This window comes from Patiria miniata, unplaced genomic scaffold (assembly GCF_015706575.1).
Source record: "Patiria miniata isolate m_02_andy unplaced genomic scaffold, ASM1570657v1 HiC_scaffold_9, whole genome shotgun sequence".
Lineage (NCBI taxonomy): Eukaryota > Metazoa > Echinodermata > Asteroidea > Valvatida > Asterinidae > Patiria > Patiria miniata.
This window is the reverse complement of record NW_024037076.1, coordinates 4,227,923-4,248,346: the sequence shown is the minus strand read 5'-3', so window position 1 is coordinate 4,248,346 and position 20,424 is coordinate 4,227,923. Positions and strand designations below refer to the sequence as shown.

At 42.0% G+C, this 20,424-nt stretch overlaps 2 protein-coding genes across 2 annotated transcripts in view; one reads left to right on the top strand and one right to left on the bottom strand.

The window, feature by feature from the left end:
- Positions 1-1,053: 1,053 nt before the first annotated feature.
- LOC119720273 (MORN repeat-containing protein 5-like) lies at positions 1,054-6,908 on the top strand. Its single transcript, XM_038189913.1, has 5 exons — positions 1,054-1,180; positions 2,010-2,157; positions 3,081-3,192; positions 5,338-5,469; positions 6,631-6,908. The coding sequence occupies exons 1-5, from the start codon at positions 1,134-1,136 to the stop codon at positions 6,714-6,716; spliced, it is 525 nt and encodes a 174-aa protein (XP_038045841.1). The 5' UTR covers positions 1,054-1,133; the 3' UTR covers positions 6,717-6,908.
- The window catches only part of LOC119720272 (helicase SKI2W-like), a 28,161-nt gene continuing 14,645 nt past the window's right edge, over positions 6,909-20,424 (bottom strand). The window contains exons 12-24 of the mRNA XM_038189912.1: positions 19,394-19,500; positions 18,409-18,555; positions 17,861-17,954; positions 17,369-17,581; positions 16,572-16,682; positions 16,139-16,369; positions 14,638-14,913; positions 12,655-13,046; positions 11,752-11,962; positions 11,048-11,158; positions 10,693-10,911; positions 9,873-10,013; positions 6,909-9,496 (exon numbers count right to left, since the gene is read on the bottom strand). Of these exons, the coding sequence (XP_038045840.1) occupies positions 9,296-9,496; positions 9,873-10,013; positions 10,693-10,911; positions 11,048-11,158; positions 11,752-11,962; positions 12,655-13,046; positions 14,638-14,913; positions 16,139-16,369; positions 16,572-16,682; positions 17,369-17,581; positions 17,861-17,954; positions 18,409-18,555; positions 19,394-19,500 (2,454 nt within the window). The 3' untranslated portion in view covers positions 6,909-9,295. The remainder of the gene's footprint in view (positions 9,497-9,872; positions 10,014-10,692; positions 10,912-11,047; positions 11,159-11,751; positions 11,963-12,654; positions 13,047-14,637; positions 14,914-16,138; positions 16,370-16,571; positions 16,683-17,368; positions 17,582-17,860; positions 17,955-18,408; positions 18,556-19,393; positions 19,501-20,424) is intronic.

Genomic DNA, 20,424 nt, shown 5'->3' with positions numbered 1-20,424 from the left:
GCTGCCCCCATACTCGTCATTCTTAAATCCTACGGAAATGGCGCACTCAGCTTTCAGGGCGGGAGTGAAGCGCACACTGGGGCTCCCTGAATGGCAGGACAGATTTTGAGACCAAGACGCAAGAGTCCAAGCTGGTGTGAACCTGCAAGTCTGGAGATCCCTCCGTCTCCAGGAGGTGGCTGCACTCAACATTGGAGAGGTGACACCTGCGAAATGCACCGCCTGGTACAACCATTCTCAGACATATCTCCGTCGATGTCTTGGTGGACAGGTCATTGAAGGATAGACAATCGAACTGATAAGACGAGAGAGAACCTTAAGAAATACATAAAGAAATTAAAATACAACCAAGACAATGAACCAACAAAAGTCCCCATGCAGATCCTATGTAACATGGCACGTGATGTGTCTCTTTACCGTTTCAATAATATGGCTACATGATTATTTTTATTGATTTCATATTGGTCATATTTATATCATTTTCACATTCCATTTGCCTACATTTCACATAGGCCTTTGTGTATATAAGAACAAACACATTAATGATCAATAAGGCATACATTGATTAATTAATAAATCAAAGTTGTATAATGATTTGTATAGGCCTGTAAAATTTATTTAAATTGAATGCAGAAAATGCGAATTTAAATTGTAACAAATGAAAAAGAATGTTCAATTCAGCCCATGTCACAGTAGACAATCGATTTTCTGCGAATTGGATTGCACATTCGTAATAATCGGCAACTCATACGTCAAACCGAAAACCTAATCACGTATTTGTAATCCCTTAAATGAAACGCTATGCACATTCATTCATTTGATTGATGCAAAATGAAATTGAATGCTAGTTATTGCGAAAATGAAACCAGGATGTACGTCGTTCTCAAACTCGGCGCCAAATTGAATTTATGTTTTACAAATTCAAACGCACATTTTCCGAAATTGTCCGGGAAAACCTATATTAAGCGAGTTTTCAATAAGGGATTTCACGAGTATTAAATAGCGCCCTCTATAACGTTTTAGGGTTACTTGTATGATTCACATCCTACGATGGAATCGGGCCGGCCATAAACGCATCGCGGGAAGTCAAGAAACACTTAGTTGTGACGTCATGACAACAGCTAAACAACATCATGGAGTACACCGGTAGCAGCTACGAAGGGGACCATAAAAATGGACGGTAAATTACACTTTCTGCAAGAGTAATTCGTAGTTCATTATTAAATATGAGTACCTTATGAATCCCTCCTGATATAGGACTAACTTATTTTCGATTGTTTTTCTTTGAGAATAGTAAATTAGTCAAATGTAAAACTGTTTTTGTTATGTTTTTATTACAATTTACATGCAACTCTATGGGACTTTTCATCCAGTACAGCCTATGGCGCTAGGCCTACATTTCTACAAACATGAAAAACTGTAAAAAAAAAAAAATGGTAGCCTTATCACATAGAGGAAGGACTCTAAATCCTTATCTGGTTTGAGGCATTTTAGGACCCTGTTCTTAAAAGGACACTGGGTCCTGCAACAGCCCAATTGGGCTTCAAAATTTGAACGGAATGATGTTAATCGGAGAGAACATTTAAAAGTAGGATATAAACATTCACACAACTAGGCCCCTATCCTTTAAAAACTGGGCTTTTTTGTGTTATTTGTGTATTATGTGTGCGTGAACGAATTTCGGGGTCCACTCTTGCGACCCCAACAAGTCAAGCTGTTGGGTGCTAGTCGTGATTTCATTCGTAAACTTAGTGTTTGCCTTTTGCGGACGTCGAAGAAAATATATATTTGTGCATTGGTGATTGATCACAGCTGTTCCCGAGACACACAAAATGCATACACTTTGAAAAGCCGCCCCTGGACATAATACTAGGAAAAGAGTCAAGAAAGTGGAAGAACCCATCTTGGAAAAAGAAAATAAAGTGCCGCCTCCTCCCTTAAAAAAAAGACAGAACGAGAAACCTTTTTATTAATTTGCGTAGTTGATGGTGAACTTTGTATCTTGACAGGATGGAAGGAAAAGGCAAGTATGCCTTCCCGACTGACACCAAGTACGAGGGCGAAATGAAGGACGGAATGTTCCACGGGCAAGGGACGCTGTTCTTCCCCAACGGCAGCAAGTACGTGGCCAAATGGGAGAATGGAATCGCTGTCGATGTAAGTAGTGACCAAATTTTGAGAATTATCGGTCTGAAAGTTGTCTCTGAATGTTACATGGAAACTACACATCTCGAAAAGCCTAGAATCCAGAGCTAGTCCGAAAATTTGGGACTCTCAAACTGTGTATGAGAGTCCCAAAACTTAAGGTATTCATATCGTGCAAAAGTTTGTGCTGCATAATAAAACCAGTGTGAATCAAATTCGCAAGCTTCTTACTCACTACAGTTCCTCAATAATCCCTGAAACTTCTGCCTCGCAAAGTTGCTGTTGTGAGCATTGCATCACCAAAAATTCAGCTTATAATTCTAATTTTGCAGAGAGTTATCGAAATCCAAACGTGAGACGTCACGTTGATGTGTACTGCAATGCATTGTGCAAAAAGACTCCTCAGTTATAACATTTTCATCTTGTAGATAAAACAGCGCCCTCTTTTTGATCTGAGTGAATGCAAAATGTTTCATTTTTTAACAGAGGGCGCTATGTTCATTTGGCCATCGATTAAAAAACAAGTTAGCTGCAAGGCTCTACCTACACCTACCCAGAATACATTGGGAATCAAACACACATTTCCAGAGCATGGAGAATGACGTGGATGGTTTTTGAACTGCCAAAAACTTGCCTTAAAATTGGATTTAAGGTCTCAAATTTCGCAGGTGACATGCTTGCAACTAATGCATTTTGATGTATGTGTTGTGTGGGTATTAATTAGCCAAATGGTGAGTAAAAAAACGTCAGTAGTAATTTTGCACGTTTTTATGCACTCACGGTCCCAGTCTGATTCAGAGCCACTGGCGACTGCTTCATTTCTAGCTCTCTCTTACATTTCTTTCGCTAAATTTCGTGAACGAAAGTAGCGAACGCCAACATATAATTTCGAGTAGTCCTCAATATTGTAATGTCAATTTTCTCTGATAATTCAGGGCAAGTACACCTTCGCTGACGGTCTGGAGTTTGATGAGCCAGAGTGGTTGTATTGCGACGGCTACGACAGGCGATTTTTCACCGAAACCTGTGACGGCCTCAAACCAGCAGGTAAAAACCCTCCCTTTCCCCCCTTTCCCCCCCCCCCCCAAAAAAGAGATTGGAAGGCATATATTTGGCAAGATTGGTGGATCTGCCCATCAGCTAATCGAGCTGGGTCATTGGTTGATCATGCCGCAATCGGTTGACCTGGTAGCCATTGGTCTATCACTCTCTCTTTCTAATTGATGGCTCTGGAGGATTGATTTTGAAAAAGGGAATTAAAGTCGGCAATTTCCTACGGATTTCCTTAGTAAGGTGGTGCAAACAGTAATTTTCCTGTCGGTTTGGAAGGTGTTGGTCACGTTTTATGACCGACAGTAGTAGAACAATTCCTCTGTCAGCAGCTTGCAACTTCATGTTTATCGAACAGGTTTCAAATTCTGCCTTGTTACATACAAACACAGACGTAGCAAGTGCTAAACGTTTTGCAGGAAATCTGAGGGATACAGTGAAAGAATATACGCAGGTGGATGGTGCAAATATGTAATCGCGGTTTATATAAAGACATTGGAAAGTAGGGAAACTGCCAACAGCACTGGTAAGCTCAGTTGGTAGAGCACTGTGCAGGAAATCTGAGGGATACAGTGAAAGAATATACAATGTACACAGGTGGATGGTGCAAATATGTGATCGCGGTTTATATAAAGACATTGGAAAGTAGGGAAACCGCCAACAGCACTGGTAAGCTCAGTTGGTAGAGCACTGGAATGGTAATCCAGAGGTCACAGGTTCAAACCCTGCTCCACTCAACTTCTTTGTCAATTGCTCATGTAATTACCCCTAACCTTCCCAAATCCTCCTTGCAAAATGGAGGATTTTGCGTGATTTTGGCAAAAATGTGTGACTGATTTTGGAGGATGCACTGTGTCAAGGTCTTAGGCCGGACCTTGTGTCGTTTAGTGCTCAGCCGTGCATAAATTTAGGCCTAGATTATACTTGAAATCCTCCGCACTGCCCCAGGATGTCACTGGCTCTGCCTCAACATATTGACGGTGATTGCTGGAGGATTTCGCAGGATTGAGGCAGTGGTCACTCCTCCAAGGACCACATTCAAGGAATAACGGAGGATTTTGAAGGATTGAGACTGTATGCTGTTTTTATATGGAGGCAGTTGCATAGCTGCCAACATTTCAAAATCCCAATTAGTAATCAACCCGCGCGGTCATTTTCAACTGCTCGTTTTACCAACATCGAGTACAGGTACATGGTTTACATGTTCACATACATGTGCATACCCTTCTTCTTGTGAATAATAATGTAATGTAGGCCAAAAGATAATTTAAAAAAAAAAAAAAATTTAAAAATTTTTTTTTTTTTTTTTTTTTTTTTTAATAATTTTTTTTTAATGTCTGTATTTGTTTGTTGGAGTCAAATAAATAATAACAATAATAAAATGTGCGCATATTTTTTTTGAGATGCATGCTATCGATGTGGAGTTTCGAGTTCGTATCACTATCAATGTTTTTACACACAATGATTTAGGGCCACCGTCATGACCGTATGCAATAGAAATATCCCGCCAACATACCTTGCAAACGCATGCTGATTTATCTTTTCTCACGTTGTGACAAACTCAAACTGTAATACCAATATTCCAACCATACTCCTATTAAATTCCATGATTAAAATCTCGCACTGATGGGTCTCAACCCGGCAATAAGCGACCAAATATGCTCATGATCGTCACTGAAAAGTACTCACATACAGAACACACAACCACACATCCACGAGATACACTCAAATGACACACCATTGAAAAATAGTTTTAGTCTGGTCCTCAAGTACTCCACTGCGCACACTGCATTGATGTCTATCAGGTGTTTGACTGCATTCTTATTAGACTTGTCACCAGTCCATCCATTATCGCGACATTTCGCCAGAAGTATTCGGTCAAAAACGATACTTTACAAGTATTTTTTATTTCATTAGGTAGAAAATGGGAAATTCGTAATGTTTTATTGGCAAATCGTATTTTCGTAATTTAACAAACAATTCGTAATAATTACGAAAAATTAGTAACAGTTGGCAGCTATGCAGTTGGAGGATTTGGCATGATTGAGGTTTTGCATCCTAACAAAAATGCCTAGGTAGTTAGGGTTTAAAAAAACCTGAAATTCTGCAATTTGACATTTGTGAGCTTTGGTGTATTTTTAGGTCGCTCCCAGCTGACCAACCGCATCCCGCCTCGGGACATCCCAGAGGGTTGCTATGACACCGGAGATGGCTTCTACAACCCGGATACCAGAGTCATCGTGGATTATAACCACAAGTTTCTCAGGAATGCAGGTGGGTCATCTCTTTATGATTTTGTTATCATTATATTTTCTATTACTGATTGATTATTGGTTTAGATTGATTGATTGTTCAATTGATTAATTTACAGATTCATTGATTCTTCATTCAATACATCAATCAATTGATCTATAGTTATTCCAGCAACTGATTTATTGATCAGTGGATCAATCAAAAAATTAATAGTCAAGGGATCAATCAATTGATCAATAGTTATTCAATCCACTGATTTATTGATCAGTGCATCAATCAATACATTTATAGTCAATTGATCCATTGATTGATCAGTCAGTAGATCAATCAATTGATCAATAGTAATTCAATCCACTGATTTATTGATCAATGCATCAATACATTAAATTTATAGTCAATTGATCAGTCATTGGATCAATCAATTGATCAGTAGTTATTTAATCCACTGATTTATTGATCAGTGCATCAATCAATACATTAATAGTCAATTGATCAGTCAGTGGATCAATCAATTGATCAATAGTAATTCAATCCACTGATTTATTGATCAATGCATATATACATTAATAGTCAATTGATCAGTCAGTGGATCAATCAATTGATCAATAGTAATTCAATCCACTGATTTATTGATCAATCCATCAATCAGTACATTAATAGTTAATTGATCAGTCAGTGGATCAATCATTGATCAATAGTAATTCAGTCCACTCATTTATCGATCAATGGATCAATCAATAAATTTATAGTCAATTGATCCATTGCATAGTCAGTCAGTGGATCAATCAATGTATCAATCTAACCAGTAGTAAATTCATCTACTGATTGATCTCTTAATTGATTGATCTATTAATAGATCTATCAATCAAGTCATCAAAAGTCAATTGATCAACCGATCAATCAATCAATTGATCAAAAGTCCAATGTTCGATTGATCATTTGATCAATCAATAGCAAATTGATCCATTGATTGATCAATCAAAAGATCAATCAATAGTCATTCCATCCATTAATTGATTCCTCAACGATTGATCAGTTAAATCAAAATTAATATTAAGTAAGTCAATATCAATCAATTATTTAATAGATCAGTCAGTGTCCTCCTGCATATTGTAAATATTACGACAATGAATTTAAACCAGTTTTTTAAAGAATATTTACCATGCTTTATTCTCTCACCAGATGATGATGAGCATGCATGGATCATCAGAACATGTCGGAAAGGATGGGACGAAATTGTCGGCTACCAACCCAAACCCGAACTGTAAACGGCGCATCAGTGTAACAAAACTTTAAGCCAGAGTTTGGATCAGTTTCATATCACCTCACTCATAAAATAATCACAGATTTTGAATTTCCCATTTTGAAAAGTGTGAAATATTGTAAATTTTTTATAAGAAAATAATTTGTGAGCGTCCATGTACAAAGGTTGTAAATAAAGAAGAAAAATACATTTGAAATATTGTTCTTTTGGTTTTTATTTTATCTGCCTGATGTTCATTACATTTTACAGCGAATGTCATTTCATGACTATTTAAGTAAGTTCCTTCTGTATTCCCTTAAAACTTCTTGATATTAAATTGGCACATTAGATGCACCCTTTACCGATAAATATTTCATTCTAATTAAATTAATCCTTAAACTGTAAGATACTCCTTGTACAAGAAGAACATTGTCGGCACATACTAGCATCAATGGCTACTCTATAATTACATTTCGGATTTCATAGCAGAAAAAAAGTTAAGGATCAAGGATGGTTTAAGTATTTCATCAGATAAATCAATTTTGGGCAGCTAGTAGTCCTTACTTGCAGCAGATGCTGAATAGTGAAGGACGCAGCTACAACGTGGTCGAGCCAAAGTCATGTAAGGCACCTTGGGTTGCCGCCATATGACCACTGGAGTACAGCTAGATAGGTTGTGGAAGGGGGAAAACCGGAGGGCCCATAGAAGAACCCTCGTGGCACAATAGAGAATCAACAAACAACTCTACTCACATCTGATCGAGTTGGGAATCGAACCTGGGCCACAGCAGTGAGAGGCGAGCGCTTTACGCACTGCGCCGCCCTGCTACCCACCATTGGGTAATCCCTGTGTGAACAGCCACAATAAACGGGCAGTCCGAAATCCGACACCCAAAGACCCACTTATAATTTGATAGAAATAACATAAACAAATTCATTATATTTTGAAACTTAAAACAAAGAATCTACATGTATATACATGTACATGTATATGGTTCTAAAAATGAAATTCATACACAGTACACAAATTTCGTTGAACAATGATTCAATTTTGGCAACAGGGTCTTCCACAAATAAAATTTTTTTCTTTTACGCTCTGGCAGGAACTTCTACAAGTTACTTGGTGGTCGGTCGGTCGGTTGGTCTGTCTGTCCCCGAAAATTGACCAAAATTATTTGACCACAAACAACCAAATGCCATGCTGTGGTCATAATAATGCACTCTTCCTGAAAGTTCTCGGAAGGCCGGCTTTGTTTCGATCGATGCGCATGCGCGTCTATTATAAAGTGACACATTCCCAAACCGGGCCATTGCCGGTTTTGGAATTTGATAGAAATAACATTAAAAAAATCATTATATTTTGAACTTAAAACAAAGAATCGACATGTATATGGTTCTTAAAGAAATTCATACACAGTACACAAATTTCATTGAATAATAATTCAATTTTGGCCACAGGGTCTTCTACAAATAATCTGGGTTTTTCTTTTTCTCCTGAGTGGACAAAGTTTCACGCCCTGGAACATTCTGTAGGATTCAGATGTTCCAACCAAATAAAAAAAACTACTAAATTTGCCTTCAGATTACAGGACTATTAAAAAAAATCCACATGATTCTAGATTAACAAGACTAGGTTGGCCTTGTAAGCTTGACTCAAAATTCTATGGTTATGTGATAATTGCTATGGTATTCGACTCGTGTGCAGTGAACATGGGTTTGAATCTTGACCGTAGGAACATGGTGCTTGTGCTCTTGAGCAAGCACTTTACCATTATTGCTTCGTCCTTCGGATGGGATGTAAAGCTGTAGGTCCCGTGCGTTGTGTTATGCACGTTATTAGAGCCCAGTAACACTAATCACTAAGAGAGAGGGTTTGCCCCGGTGTTTCTGGCAGTGGCTGCAATATGCGCCGCAGCATCTTGTAAACCATTATAAGGTGCTACATAATGGGTCTCATACTTCTCATTAACTTCATTTACCTGTCTCTAATAATACACATAATTTCCAGCGCCTTGAGTACCTAATTGTACGTGCACTATATATGACTCGGGTATTATTAATATTATTATTATTAATCATATTCAGTGACTCGGTCAGTAAGTCAGTCGGTAGCTTTTAAGCCTACAAGGCCTAATACAGTCGTTCCCTTACACGCTGAAGTCACTGTGGTGCAGAACATTCCGAGCATACCTCATGCACACTGTAGCCAAGCTAATGTAAGGGCGTAAAGTATGCTCGGAATTTCCTGGGTAGCATTGCCAAAGTTCTCAAGACCCAATTTGATTCCTCTTGAAGACGTGTCGGGCTGTGTTATGGGAATAAAATCCACGTCTGGTCTTAGACCAAGAATAACCACATCTTAGATTGTAGGGTTGCAATTGCTATAGGGCTGCAATTGCTATAGGGTTGCCATTGCTAAAGGGTTGCCATTGCTATAGGGTTGCCATTGCTATAGGATTGCCATTGCTATAGGGTTGCAATTGCTATATGGGGTTGCAATTGCAATAGGGTTGCAATTGCTATAGGGTTGTGATTGCAATAGAGTTGCGATTGCTATAGGGTGGCGATCGCTACAGGGATGCAATTGCTATAGGGTTGCGATTGCTATTGGGTGTAGAGGCTGGCCGCAAACACAATGTCTCGCTTGATGAGTTGCGAGGCTTCGTCCATCTTCTGGAAGAGACTCGGGTCGCCGACGATGCGGGCCGCACTGCGGACGTCGCGACAGACCTCGTCCAATCGCTGGATGGTGCGGACGATGATTCCCTCTGACACGTCCGTCAGGTTTGTGATGTCGGCGAACGGCTGCGACAACAAATCGTAAATGCGTATTTATAAAGCGCACATGTCCACCAGTATTTATGGACGCCGTGCAAGTACGCCCTCAACGTTTACGAAGGGAAAGTTGAGGGAGACCACTGGGAGGGACAGTCTATAGTACTGTCAATCGACGCTCACGTGAAGTCACTACAGGTATGTGCACAATCGGAATCAATTCGTCGCGTGAACCAGTAGGCCCACGGATGCGTGGATGTTTAATCCCTCAACTGATCAACTCTGATCCATTCCAAAAACCATGCACTACAAGGTTCACGTGTTCAAATTGAAAACCTACTGTTCCTCGGGCCTGCTTGCACACAACCCAAGGACAATGCAGATAAAGAATTTGATGAACACCTACCATTCCTCGGGCCCATTCGTACACGACCTGCGTCAGACCAAAGCGAAACTGCTCAACGTAGTCTTGTACGGATAGATTGATGCCGCACTCGTGTTGGATCTCTGCCAAGCGTTTGGCCTCGGCCTTGATCTTGCCCACTCCCTGGGTCAAAAAAGAAAACAAGAAAATGAATAACTAAGTCATAACACAATGTAACAAGAATTTGACTGGATGTGTGAACCTAGGACCTCCGGAAAACTATAGCAGTGCATTGGGGGGCTGCAAATATAGCGCTGGATAGCTCAGTTGGTAGAGCACCTGTATGTAGTTTCAGAGGTTGCAGGTTCAAAATCTGCTCAAGTCAATGTCCATGACTGTAGCGGGACCATAATTCGAACCATGTGCTATACGTTGTGCCCCCTACTCAGAATTTGGAGAAGAGGAAATTTTGTTTAAAATTTTGACTAAAAGCATTGAGTGTCCACTCCAGAAAATAAAGTCCCAAATAGTGTTTAGGCGACGCAACAATTTGATTCAGACTCAATCCTCCAAAATCATCCATTATATTTCTTGAATTTGATCAGTGAAGGGGTGACCACTGCCTCAATCCTCTTACAATCAAAGTTAATACATCAAGGCAGTGCTGATGATATCCAGAAGCCGCACGGAGGATGTCCAGTATAATCTTGGCCTAAATTTTTGCATGGCTAAGCGTAAACAACTCAAGGTACAGCTTAGGAGTTTAACACAAAGCACCCTCCAAAACTAACAACCTCAATCCTACAAAGAGCGCTTGGTTGATTTTGGAGGATTGAGGAGGGTTTGAGACCAAGCCACAAACCTCTTTTAAGGATGGCGTAAGCTCGGGCTCGCTGCAGCGTTTCTCCTGGAACACCATGCAGGACAGCAGGGCCGCGATTTCCTCCGGGGGCAGGCCCGTCAGGAGACCCTGAAACACCAGCTCCGTGATGATCAGCTCGTGGTTGCTGATCACACGGGCCACGCGACCCTTCAGCTGGATGGTGTTGGCACCGTCGATGTGACGCAAGTGCCGTAGCACCTGAAGAATTTTAAAAAAAAATCAATCAATCAATTCCTAGAGGGTTAAAGTTGCGTTCGTGCTCTTCAACAAATTCAATATTTCTCTTTCAACTCACATGTTTATTCCAACCATTTTTTTGGTGACAATCCTTTACCTGTATTCTTTGATGGTATTCTGGGAGTAGATGAAGGCTTTGGTCGGACAGCAGGAAGCGTAGATGATTGAAGTCTTCCTTCAGCTTCATGCGGTGACACATCACGCCAAACTACAAACAAAAGATGTCAAGTGGGGACTTGCATATCATTGTCGTTTGGACTTGGACGTCATGGTCACAGATGTGCCATCTTGTCTAAAGACTTAAGTTGTCACAGATATGACATCTTGTCATTAGAACTTGGCTTTTTTGCCGTTTAAAATTAGCCATCACTGTCATTTAGACTTGGCTGTCATTTTGACACAGATGTCATTGTCATTTAGACTTAGATGCCGCTGCCGTGAAAAGCAAGCCATGGTGGCCACTATAAGTGAACAAGAAATGCCGTCCCTGTTTAAAATTAACTTAACTTTTCTCCCATCATCTAGTACTCGTGTGAAGTGAAGCTTGGACATGCTTGAATGCCCAATGCGCTGCTGCAGCGATAGTCTTAGCTGCCACGTTTTTGCATTGTATTGTGGTATACTTACCCGAGTAACCGGCTCAGCAGGTCAGTTACTTGCGCCAGGCTTTTAGTTAGCATGAGAAGTCATGTGGGAGTACAATCGAACGCAGTCACGCTTGCACAAATAAGCGTGGGGGAAGTATTCGAACGCGGGGTTGGAATGTTTAAGAATAATCATTTAGACTCCGCTGTCACTAACATGTTCCAGGAAGTTAGGGCAGTTAAGACAACCAAACTGGTCCAGGAGAGACTCCAGCGTGTCCCTCTCTTGGAACTTCTCCACTTGGTCCAGCTCTCGTAGATGCAGGTCCTTGACGGGATCCAGGGACGTCAGACCCTCAGGGTTGGCCTCCGTGATCCGTAACAGCTCCTGAGTGGCTAGGCTGGTGGACTGGCTGGGCGGGTTGTCCCTGAGGGAGGGAAAGGGGTGGGGTGCAGGAGGGGGTGGGGCAGTGAGGGTCGAGGTTATAGAACAAAGAACAGATAGTTTGGAAATAGGGTAATTTGAAGTCTTGTTTCAAGACGACCTTTGCAGGACGGTGTTTTAGCGCGCCTGGGTAAATGGACTGCGCAGCAATTTACCAAGCTGGCGCCCTTTACACACACGAAAAACAGCTGCGAGCTCTTTATAATGCACACCCTCACGCGTCAGCTCCAGAGGTCAACATGTTAAAAATCTACACATACTTGTTATTTTCATTGTTAGTCCAGAAACCCTGACTTGGTCAATTTGCCAGGCATTTGTACACGTCCAATGAGCTCATCTACTGATTTAGGCAGAGGCCAATTAAAACGCCCTAGCCAGCACCGCGTTGTGGTGAAGTTCTATATTGTTAGGAAAATTAGGACTGACTTCCGGGGACTTCTGCTGTTCCTTTCAGTCCCCATAATAACTATCGCTAAATCAGGTGTGTAGTCCCCCTAATACGGAACAAGATTGTGTGTAGTTTTTGAGGGAATCAGCATTTTCATGTGAAATACGAGCGCCGATTGCTTCAAGCCACTTGAATATTCCTTCTTAACACCCAAACAGCGTTGTTTGTGCATTCGCAAAGCCAGGGGTTCGCGAAGGATCGCGCAAAATTTGCTGTCGTCTTTGCACCTGAATCTCGGTATCTGTCTCTTCTTGAAATCCTCCGCAATCCGGTCGCTGGCGATCTTGATGGCGACCGTGGTGACGGTTCCGATCTCCTGCCCGACGAGATCCAAGACCGTGTGGCCGCAGGGCCCCTCCGGCCGGAATAGCGGCTCTTTACGCAGGGGCTGCACGTGTACACGGTGACCCCCGCCTGGGTCAGCTGTTCCGTTTTGCATGCCCGCACCCCCTGGGTCGGCGTGATTGGTCAGGACTAAGGTTTTGAATGTTCTCTCTTTGCTTGCTGTGGAGGAACTGAGGACGACACCCAGGGCGTTGCGATGCTCCTTGGTGGAGACAATAACAACGCGTCCTGGCGAAAGGGCCTTCACTCCCAAGGGATGAGATGCTATCATTTTCTAGTGGGAAAAAAGATGGATTTTTAATTATGAAATTGAATTAGACAATCGCCGCCGGTCTGAAAGGCACTTTGGAAAGTGCGTCTGATCATTACACTTGTCCACCAAAAGAAAAAAGTTAGTAAGTTGGCATTTTTCTAGCCTTTGTTTTGATGCATACCGTCATATTTAGTATTTTTCACATTATTTCCAAAGACTCTCTCATCAATACTCTCTAAAATTACAAAACCAAAAAACACTAATCAAAAAGTGGTAAACCTATATCAATCCACACACTCAATCCCCAAGGCTTCCTGAAGAGTTTCCGTCTGTGCATTCTTTTTTACAATTATGCCTTTAGTTTGCTTCAAGCTGCCATATGTGGGCTTATTACGAATCCTTGGTTTTGTTACCAGACACAAAGAATGACAAGTGTTGAAAAGCTGGTCCCAAGCACAGAAAATTTATGCTCAATTGATTCAGAATGGCTATTCACTGGAAGTCTTTTCAAGCGTGTGGTCTACACAATGGTCAACATTCAGCCCATTCATTGGCAACACGGGGTAATCCTATTTGATAGCACTGCCCTCCTCACAGAGGTGGCAGCAAGTCATTTTTTGCAAGTCCAAGTCAAGTCACAAGTCATTGTTTGCAAGTCCAAGTCAAGTCACAAGTCATTAGGTCCAGTCACAAGTCAAGTCACAAGTCATTAGGTCCAGTCACAAGTCAAGTCACAAGTCATTTGGTCTAAACACAAGTCAAGTCACAAGTATATCTTTGTCCAAGAACACGTCAAGTTGCACATTATTTTGTCCAGCTGTAATAAGCTAAAAGAACCTGGCGTCAACTTACAAGTTATTTTGAACATGCTTCCTTAATTCCCCTTTTTCAATGTGTTGCTATTACTATTCTTGTAGTTTATCACATATCTGTCGGATATTAGCCCTTTGTATACTTTAATAAATTTACTTTACATTGTAGAAATAAATGTTGAGATGACATGAAAAAAAGACTTCACTCACTCGATTACATGTAGTATACTAACACTTTATTGTTCAATTTTCATGTATACTAAATGCCTACCAATGGGTTAGGCTATCCGGTATTTTACATGCAATTGACAAAGGCCTGCTTTCTTTTCATGAAAGGTTCCTTTCAAAGTTTGTTCAACCATTACATTACGCAAGAGACTTGGTCATTGAAAACTGTGTAGTTTGTTGTGACAGTCGTATTGAAAACTTTTGAAACTAGTGGGAACTATTCATTTTACTGGATTCAGTCACTGAGGTCTATTTTCTGGAATGAAAAAGCTAATTAAAAGTATAGTAGCTTAATTAAAGTGTATTGGGTCGCTCGAGTAGCGTCTGACTTGGGTTGGTAACAAGTCATTTTTTGCAATCCCAAGTCAAGTCACAAGTCATTGTTTGCAAGTCCAAGTCAAGTCACAAGTCAAAGCTGGTATTTACAAGTCAAGTCACAAGTCACAAAAATAGCGACTCGAGTCCGACTCGAGTCCAAGTCACATGACTCGAGTCAGCAACTCTGCCTCCTCACAAGTGGCAGTCAGGTAGTTAGTCATGCAGATAGGTACAAGGAGAACACCTACACTTACCCTGAGTTCTAGCCTGAGACCTTGCAGCTGCTTGCAGGTCTGGTAGTACTGGTCCAGATCCTCGTGGCACAGATAGCAGTTCAGCGTCTGGACGTTGCTCATCTCCTCCTGGATGACTCGGAGCTTGGCCTCATACTCCTTGGCGTCTTTCCGGGTGCTGGACTCCGAGAAGCTGCGCTTCATCATGTCTTCGACTCGCAGCTCCTCCACGCAGAGCAGGTTGAGGATCATGGTGTATGTCAGCCGGAACTGGGACTCCAGCTGGGTGGGTTTACCCTGGTGGAGAGCATGGAAAGTTCATGGAGTTAGTTGGGTGGGATTGGAACCCCTACATTCCTCACAGGAATTACTCAGGTTGGATTCGAACCTGTCGCTAGGAGTTACGAACTGGGGTCCAGCTTGGAGGGTTTACCCCAACCTCATCCCCAGGGTGTCGAGCAGTACGCGCCCACCACTACCTGCTCTTTCACCCTGGTATTGGATCATTTGCATGTGCAAGATATTTGAACAAGTATGCAAATAGGGAATCGTCTGGTGCCTGCATGTGCGTTACTTTAGCGTTTGTTTTTGTATGCGGTGTCTGGGGTAAAAACAGCATCAATTTGTCGCGCCATGAGTTGTGAAAACACAAATTTCTTTTGGAAGTTAAAATGTTACAATCTGGCCTGCCAATATGGAGTATCAAGTTTTAAATTAATATGCAGAGATGCCACAGGGTCTGCTTGAAAAAAACGCGATGCACTACTCAACGAAAAAACATGGTTGGTACCCGCATTTTTTGTATTCACATATATCACTGCAATCGGAAACCACCGATAGCTGAAATGATAGACTTGATTTCCAGGCTGAATGCTACGTGTGCTTAGCACACAACACGCCCACACGCGGTGAAGCACGCGCGAGGCGCCGTTGTATACTGCGTGCAAGTACGTTGGCCGCTTGTATCGCATGCAGGCTCGGCAACAACATACACAAAGACTGTTTTTAAGACTACTTCAACGAACAACGTTGTGCCATGCGTGCGCCTAAATGTACTAAATCGAGGTAGAAATCAACGCATTTCCACAGTTTTTCTTCTCTTTTTCTGGTTAATTTGACGGCCAGAAAAAAAACGGAATTTTGTGAGATTTTTTTTAAAAACCAGAATTCCGGTTAAAAGTGGCATCTCTGAATATGAGCAAACTGGAAAGGAAAGGAGTATTTTTGAGAAGGCATGGACGTTAAAATTACAATGATAGTGAAAACACGTAATGCACGTTAGACATAGCAACACCAACTACACAATATAAATCCATTACTCAGGAAGAAAGTTTCCGATCCAGGGCTTACTATTGGAAAGGAGGTTGGAAATAAAGTAAGCACTGGGGACGAGGTAACTCTTCAGTAAGAAAGACAACATGTACAATGCATTGGAAAAGAGTCTGAAAAAAAAATATTATGAAAACAAAGGCCATTTCGGAAAATTTTCCTGAAACAGCCAACAAACCCTCTGAAATCTTACCAACATCATCTTGTGCAGCTCGGCAGACTCAGGTACGTCACCTTTACAGAGTATGATGACCATTCCTGTGGTGTCCAGGCCACGCCGGCCTGCCCGGCCAGCCATCTGTACGTACTCTCCGGCCAGTAAGGTACGCTGACCGGTGCCGTCAAACTTACGGATGGAGTCGAAGATGACCGTCCTGGCAGGCATGTTGACACCCATGGCGAAGGTCTCTGTTGCGAACAGTAACTGCAAGTAGAATGAGGATTTAATAAACTGAATGGTTGGTATCCCTAAAATGGCACACATTGTACAACTTTTACACATGAATGCATGTAAATGTAACGCGAAGTGAAACTGATTGTTTTCATGGGTACATACATGTAGGTTGTGCAATCTTCCCCGTCCCGCTGTCCCCCATCCCCCCCCCCTCCCGCCCCCTTCCCCTTACTTTGACAAGGCCTCGTTGGAACAGCATTTCAATCATTTCCTTCAAGATGGGTAAGATGCCGCTGTGATGGACGGCGATACCCCGCTTCAACAAGTCACGCATGTGAAGAACCTGCGAAGAAAAAAACAATGAAAATACTAGATCAGATTCAAATCAGCCAACCGACCCTGTCAAGATTGGTAGTCAAGACATTGTGCTAGTAAGCAGGAGGTAATGGGTTCAAGTCCCACCTAGGTAAGCTTGCAAGCCCACCGATAGCTTTGTGTGTTTACTCCCTTTTGCTTGTTCTACTCGCTTCTGCACACAGAAACAGATCCTGCCTACCTAATTCCTAGCTCCGCCCCCTAACTTTGGTAGCAAGTGACCACTTCCCTTCAACCGCTACACGCACTTCTGCACATAGACAGGGATCCCGCCTACTTAATTCCTACCTCCACCCCCTACCTGTGGCTGCATGCGGTCGCTGCCCTTCAAACGCTACACATACTTTTGCACGAAGGCAAAGATCCCGCCTACTTAATTCCTAGCTCCGCCCCTACCTGTGGCAGCATGTGGTCGCTTCCCTTCAACTACTACATGTACTGCTGCATGCAAAGACACGGATCCCGCCTACCTAATTCCTAGCTCCGCCCCCTAACTACACATACTTTTGCATGAAGACATGGATCCCGCCTACTCAATTCCTAGCTCCGCCCCCAACCTGTGGCAGCACGCGGTCACTTCCCTTCAACTGCTCCATGCACTTCTGCACACAAAGACACAGCTCCCGCCTACCTAATTCCTAGCTCCGCCCCTACCTGTGGAAGCATGCGGTCGGTTCCCTTCAACCGCTCCACGCACTTCTGCATGAAGACGTGGATTTCGCTCTTCTCGTTGGTCGTCGTCAGGTCAAGCGTCGTCAGCATCGTTGCGTTCTCGTCACAACGCTTCTTGGAGAACGTGAACGCCACCACGGGAAGCTGCTCCCTCTTGCGTAGCATTTCAATGATGGACAAATACACGCCTTTGTCCTATGAGCAAAAATTGAAAATTTGCATAAAGGCTTGAAATAGGCATAAATTCTTAAATGGCGCGACAACCTTAATATCGTTGTCAAATTTGGGCTGTAAGTCAAAAAAAAGTGGACCACATTTCAACTTCGGCAAACTTTGTTGCGAACACACAATCCACGCTATTCAAATACATGAACATATGTAGAGGATGTTAACTTCACAGAATGCCTACCTGGTCATTTGATTTGATTTGATTTGATCTGATTTGATTCGATTTGATTTGATTTTGACACTCACCCCTTTGTGAGGCCACTGTCTCGGTCCCTTGGCTCCATGAGACGAAGACGCTTTGCTCTCTCGTTCCTTCTTAGCATCAACTGCTTTATGGTACCTGAAAATGTTTTTTCGACAAATAGTTAAAATTTGCTAAGCATAGAAACCAGCTAAGCAATGAAATCTGCTAAGCACAAAATCTGCTAAGCACAGAAATCTGGTAAACTCGGAAATCTGCTCAGCACAGAAATCTGCTCAGCACAGAAATCTGCTCAGCACAGAAATCTGCTAAACTCAGAAATCTGCTCAGCACAGAAATCTGCTCAGCACATAAATCTGCTCAGCTCGGAAATCTGCTCAGCACAGAAACTGCTCAGCACAGAAATCTGCTCAGCACGTAAATTTGCTTGCACAGAAATCTGCTCAGCACAGAAATCTGCTCAGCACGGAAATGTGCTCAGCACAGAAATCTGCTCAGCACGAAAATCTGCCTAGCACGGAAATCTGCTAAACACGGAAATCTGCTAAGCACAGAAATCTGCTAAGCACCAAATTCAAAAAAATGTACTCACCCCGAGGTTAAGAATTTCTTTGTGGAATCTACGATAAGAAACAGTTCGTTGTTGGTCTTGGTGCTGTTTCCAGTGTACAGAAAATGTTCCAATGGGACTGGTCGCTTCAAGGTACTGATGACGTAAATCTTCTTCCTCTTAATGCGTCTGTAGAAAGGAAAAGTTAAAAAAAAATTGTTTATAAAACAAGAAAAAGAAGAAGATAGAACAAAGAAGTTGACGAGAGCAAGAAGTTTTCCTGCAACTTCCGGAAAACTGTACCACCGAGACTACGATATGATCCTTGGCGAAATGTAGTGGTGGAAGAAATCGGAGACTTCAAAATCTGGTTATCCAATTTTTTTTCAAACCGAATAATGGTTATTCGATTTCACCGGAAGTTCACATTCAGTTCACAGTCACGCCAACAAAAAGTGATGCCTTCCATTTTTTTGGTGACAAAGGCTACAGAAAATAACTGGAACATCCCCCAATTTTGCTATAAATTGGTCATTGAATCTTGCAAACTATACCTAGTCACTGGGAGGGCATCCAATGCCTGCGTCACCAAAACATGGAAGGCTTAACTTTTTTTTAAGGTTGGTTTTTGAATATCCTGTTTCCGAAATAGAAACCGAATAGTGGAATTCAAACCGAATGTTAAAAAATTTCTGGATTTAAATCCCACCACTAGGGACATGGCAAGTACAGGATTACAACTTTTGACTACCACCCCATGAACGAAGATTTCGACCAATTTGTGGAGACCGTTTCAAATATCTGCACCCCAAAATGTTTTTACAGACAAATAACATTTTGATAACGCGAACTTTTTTTGTACCCACTTATGAGAGGCCTAGCAGAAGGTACACACTGCGTGCGCATGCTGGTTTGAGCGAGTATGGCGCATAGTACGCACAACTAATGTTATTCTGAATCTGCACAATCTTGTAGATCTCTCGTTGGGAGGGTTGTTTAAGTATGACAGGACGTGTTTGATACTCACCCTACCCAATCGGCAAATTCCAGCGTGTTGGGCACTGTGGCGCTGAGCAGGATTATCTTAACGTGGGCAGGCAGCATGATCAGAACTTCTTCCCATACAACACCTCTCTGTCAACGGAAAAATTCACCAAAATATATACCGGAGTCTTATATAGCGCACGCATCTACTATTAAAGAAAGGTAAATAAAGTTTATGAGAAATATGAGACCCATTATGTAGCACCTAATAATGGTTTGCTGTGGCGCATATTGCAGCCACTGCCAGAAACACCGGGGCAAACCCCTTCTCTTAGTGATAAATGTTGCTGGGTTCTTTAACGTGCATTACACAACACACGGGACCTACAGCTTTACGTCCCATCCGAAGGACGAAGCAATAATGGTAAAGTGCCTTGCTCAAGAGCACAAGCACCATGTTCCCACGGTCAGGATTTGAACCCATGTACCACGGCACAAGAGTCAAACACCGTAACCATTGGACCACAGCATCCCACAATGAGACCAAAACAAACCAGCAAAACTTAGATATTTAATTGGTTTTTTTTTAATTTTGCTTTACTCAAAGGGCAAGGCAATTATCCTCTGACCACCTGACTGTCTATACGACTTCAGATCTAGCAGCCCATTTGACGAAGCTTTGATACAGATGCAATGACTTAACTCCGCTTGAACCATGAGTTGCGCAACATTTCAGTCGTGCAACATTTCAGGTACATGGCTTACGTTATGGTGTAGCAACTGGCAAATCGTGATCGTTGTCATGGAGCCTGTCATTGCTCAACTTACGAAGGTCGTAACAAGAGAAGACACTCACAGCTTTGTGTTTTAAAGCTATAGTCCATCATTTGTAATTAGTGCATTTTGTTCGTTTGAAGCAACAAAAGTGTTCAAAATCTAATGAAAGATACTGAACAACTAACCTGATGAAGTTTCAGCTAAGCTTCAGCTGTACATTCCACGAAAAGCAGCATTCTAAGATCTCAATTTCAAATCAAAAGTTACTGAATCATGTTTTGAATTGTTTTGAATTGC

Coding starts and splice junctions, on each gene's coding strand:
- LOC119720273 (XM_038189913.1), top strand. CDS start 1,134: ATGGAGTACACCGGTAGCAGCTACGAAGGGGACCATAAAAATGGACG. Junction 2,158..3,080: donor AGAATGGAATCGCTGTCGAT/GTAAGTAGTGAC, acceptor CTGATAATTCAG/GGCAAGTACACCTTCGCTGA. Junction 5,470..6,630: donor CAAGTTTCTCAGGAATGCAG/GTGGGTCATCTC, acceptor TTCTCTCACCAG/ATGATGATGAGCATGCATGG.